Source organism: Mesoplodon mirus (assembly GCF_964341445.2).
Source record: "Mesoplodon mirus genome assembly, contig: HAP1_SCAFFOLD_832, whole genome shotgun sequence".
Taxonomy (NCBI): Eukaryota; Metazoa; Chordata; class Mammalia; order Artiodactyla; family Ziphiidae; genus Mesoplodon; species Mesoplodon mirus.
The window spans coordinates 55,570-60,063 of NW_028295206.1; the positions used below are offsets into that span (position 1 = coordinate 55,570).

At 38.2% G+C, this 4,494-nt stretch overlaps 1 protein-coding gene across 3 annotated transcripts in view; it reads right to left on the bottom strand.

Moving 5' to 3' along the window:
• The window catches only part of LOC309797650 (ankyrin repeat domain-containing protein 26-like), a 58,036-nt gene extending 53,806 nt beyond the window's left edge, over positions 1-4,230 (bottom strand). For all 3 annotated transcript variants that reach the window (XR_014292762.1, XM_082646108.1, XM_082646109.1), the window contains exons 1-2: positions 3,759-4,230; positions 603-696 (exon numbers count right to left, since the gene is read on the bottom strand). Coding sequence is in view for 2 of the 3 variants with exons in the window: in XM_082646108.1 (XP_082502234.1) it covers positions 603-696; positions 3,759-3,857 (193 nt within the window). In the remaining variant the exon portion in view is untranslated. The remainder of the gene's footprint in view (positions 1-602; positions 697-3,758) is intronic.
• Positions 4,231-4,494: the final 264 nt, after the last annotated feature.

A 4,494-nucleotide genomic window follows, 5' to 3' on the forward strand; every position in this document is an offset into this window, starting at 1 on the left:
TTCCCTCCTTTTCTCGTCTTTTTCCTCACTATGCATTTGACAGGTGATTTTCTTTTTTTTTGCATCAACAGTGTTATGTTTTTTAATAGTTTTCAGAGTATAAGCTGCATAGCTTTTTAGAATAAAAAATGATATAACTTCAGGTACATGCTTTAGGACACTTGGTTAAACAACAAGCAAACTGTGTCTTTGAGGACCACCTCAAAAGGGTGGCACACTTCACAGTGTAACTTGGTAACAGACATGGAGATAGATGATTATATCATGGCATGTTGTCTACAAAAGAACATCTGGACACTCAGAGCTTAAATAGAACACACCACACAGTTAAGTATTCGAGCACTGCTTTTTGGCCAAATAAAAACTGCCTAAAAACTGCTGATGGATTTTTGACAAGAAAAAAAGACGTAGCTGCTTAGTTCTTCTGATACAGCACTTCTTTTCCAGAATGAGACAGGCTCAGTTCAACTTGAAATCAGTGTGAGGAATGATTCTTCCTCTTAACCGACAGGTGATTTTCTTTGGCTATTAGAATATATCAGAATTCCCATTTTAAATCAACATGCTGTCAAATGACTTTTTCATAAAAATATAGTTCTTACCTTCTACTTGTCCATTTAATATATTTTTTCCTCTTTGACCTGCAGCTCCAGATAAATGATCAACATACTTCTCTGGAAGTCTCTCAGAGATACTCTGTTAAAATTGATATTAATAATGAGTTGCATAAAGCTTTCCTAATCCCCTTCTAATAGCTGGAAATATCCTACTTTTTAAAAATTTCCTACTTTACAAGCAATTAGATTTAAAAATAAGAGAAGCATGCATTGAAAACCCAAACATTGAAATAGAAAACTTCATATACACTCTCTAGATCAAGTCTATCTTTTATCCTCATTTGGCTACTGACTCTGTAAACTGAGCATGGAAAGCCAGAAGAATAATTTTCACAGACAAAAAATGTGCCTGACTTACAGGCACATTTCAGCAAAGAATTAACTTCACAACACCTAACTCTACTTTACATTCTTTGTCAAAAGAAGAGAGTATTTTTAAAAAATATGTGTTTAACTAAATTCTTTAATAAGTACACTTGGTATAAATTTAAAATATTTCTAAAGACAGAAATTTTTTAGTATTAAATTAATATACTTGGCATGAAAAGAAACCATGAAGTATGTCATGTTGAGCATAAACAGAACACTGTAGAAGCTGCTTCATTTAGGTAAACAAGGGCTTATAAGAATCTGTTATTTGATAAAATTTTTATTGATAGGAAAAATAGTTGAATAAAATAGTGAAGTAGTAAGAAAAACTTTTATGTCTAAATCATAGCAGAAAATTTAAATATAGTTATGCAACTCTTCAAAAAAGTACAGCAAGCTTTAATAAGGGAAGAATAAGAACTTTTATTTATTAATTATCTAAATGTGCCAAGCTTTTCTTATGCACATTTTATTTTCTACATACAACAACAATGATAAAAGTGATTGTAAGGACAGTTACCCCACTTCCTGTTTCCTGGTCCTTCCAAGATGCGAGAGTGTAATGATGAACAGATGGGATCCACTGTTCTCGCTGTCCAGAATGTCTCTCCCCTGGACTCTCAAGTGATTGGCTCCTTCCCATCCTCCCCTTGGTAGCTTTTCTCACATGCAGATCTTTTCTGACTACCTAAATTCCACTCCCACTCCCATCCCCATCCTAACTACAAACTCTCTCAATGTTGTCTAACGTAACATTCTCCATTTTCTTTGTCTCTCACTGTTGTGGCCTCTCCCGTTGAGGAGCACAGGCTCTGGACGCGCAGGCTTAGCGGCCATGGCTCACGAGCCCAGCCGGTCTGCGGTACGTGGGATCTTCCCGGACCGGGGAACGAACCTGTATCCCCTGCATCGGCAGGTGGACTCTCAACCACTGCGCCACCAGGGAAGCTCTCTCCATTTTCTTTACATGAAGGACTTAACAGTGACTTATAAAGGATTCCTGTTGGGTTTTATGTTCCCACCACTACAGCCTTACCCCTCAATTGGTACAGTCAGTGTCTAACTGCCCAGTATATAGTTGGTATTCAATAACAGGAATTTATTTAAGATCAAAACATTTAAAATGTCGAGAGGACCTCAAGTACCAAAGCACTTGATACCTATAGGAGATCTCCGATAACAGTCTATAGAAACTTAACATACCCCAAGCTAGAAATCCACATGCCCGTTCTAATTTTCCTATTCTTAACACTACTGTCATTTTATTGTCCTTCAGGTTTTAAAAAAGTGCCCCAGCATTTAGTGAGTCACTAATTGCCACTGTGATCATTTTTTATTAGTTTCTGCTTTATAACAAAGTGAATCAGTCATACATATACATCTGTTCCCACATCCCTTCCCTCATGCAGCTCCCTCCCTCCCACCCTCCCCATCCCACCCCTCCAGGCAGTCACAAAGCACCGAGCTGATCTCCCTGTGCTCTGCGGCTGCTTCCCACTATCTATCTACCTTACGTTTGGTAGTGTATATATGTCCATGCACTGTGATCATTTTTGTCTTACATTTCTATAGCACCCTTTACAGTTTACAAGGTGTGTTCACAGCTCTTACCACATCTGTTCCCTACACCTACCTGACAAGTGGGTACCAGTACCATTTTTACGAAGGACGTCACTGACGCTCAACCAGGGTAGACAAGTTTTTCCGAGATCCCACAGCTCGTGACAGAACCAGGATGCTACCATGTCTTTTGACTTTAAACACAGTGCTGTATCACTGCAGCAGCTGCCTAGGTCTAACAGATCAGGCCCTTCTTATCTCTTTCCATAGCTGTCACCTTACAACAGGTCATCATTACTTTATATTTACGTTACTTCAAGTATGGCTGCCATAAAGGTACTCAACGCACACTAGTTTATCCAAAATGGTGTGTACTTATTAAAACATCGCTAAACCAAACTGTTGTTATTATAATGCCACATACTTATTATTCCCCATTCTTTTGCTTCTCTTGAAACGTTCCTTGCAGATCTATTTGAAAATCCAAATGTACTAATACTTTCAAGTCTCAGGCACTATCTTTTTCAGGTCTAAGTGGTAAAAAACTACATTTCAACCTGTTTCTCTCTGAACCTCACTAGGAGTTTTACACATCCATATGTACCAAAGAGACATACATTTGCTTGGGAGACTGGGACTGACAGATACACCCTACTATATATAAAATAGATGAATAATAAGGACCTCCTGTATAGCACAGAGAACTCTACTGAATACTCTGTAATGGCCTATATGGGGAAGGAATCGAAAAAAGAGTGGATATATGTATAACTGATTCACTTTGCTGTATATCTGAAAGTAACACAACATTGTAAATCAACTAGACTCCAACAAAAATTTTTTTAAAAAAGAAAAGAAAAAAGAAACATACATTTGGCCATAGGCTGACCTGGAATAATGCTTCAGTTTTTAGATAAATTTAACTTCAGAACCCAAACTGATTCCTTATTCTAAGCCTTGGTTTTTGCTCTGTGCTACACTGGTTTCATTAGGTGAATCTTGCAAATTAACAAAAGTGCACTATGTGGTAGATATTATACTTAGCACACAATTATTTAATTAATTACAGGTTAAAAATGTAAGGAAAAAATTTTGATGGGCAACTGCAAAGGTGAGAAAGTAAAGTCAAAGCACCCCCCCCTTTTATGTTTTAACATCATTCAGTGCTTATATTTTAAAATAAAAAAAAATAATTATAATAGAAGACAGTACCTCAGAATCCCAAGGTGATTCTATACCTTCCTCTTCTCCTAATCCTAATGCTGACATCATATCTGTAAAATGCAGCCACAGATACATTAATGAGAACATTTACTACTATGAATTTTAAATACATATATGTCTATCTCCATCCACAAATATTTAAATAAAATAAAGTAGCAGAAAAGAATTTCAGAGGGTTGAGGCATTTTCAGGAAGAAAAAGTTGGTAGTAGTTGGGATACTTCTGAAGAAATGGAGCAAAAGAAACATACTTAAAAAGAAATGAAAAAAAAAAAAAGGGCTTCACTGGTGGTGCAGTGGTTGAGGGTCCGCCTGCCGATGCAGGGGATACGGATTCGTGCCCTGGTACGGGAAGATCCCACATGCCGCAGAGCGGCTGGGCCCGTGAGCCGTGGCCACTGGGCCTGCGCGTCCGGAGCCTGTGCTCCACAACGGGAGAGGCCACAGCAGTGAGAGGCCCGCGTACCACAAAAAAAAAAAAAAAAAAAAAAGAAAGAAATGGATACTATATTTGGATCTAGACACTTCAGATGTTTTTAGACTAGCCTTTAAGCATAGAAAAAATTCATAAATATTCACTAAATTACCACTCCTATTATTTTTCTGAGCTCCATCAAAAGAAGTCAAATTGGGCTTCCCTGGTGGCACAGTGGTAGTCTGCCTGCTGATGCAGGGGACACGGGTTCGTGCCCCAGTCCGGAAAGATCCCACATGCCGCGGAGCGG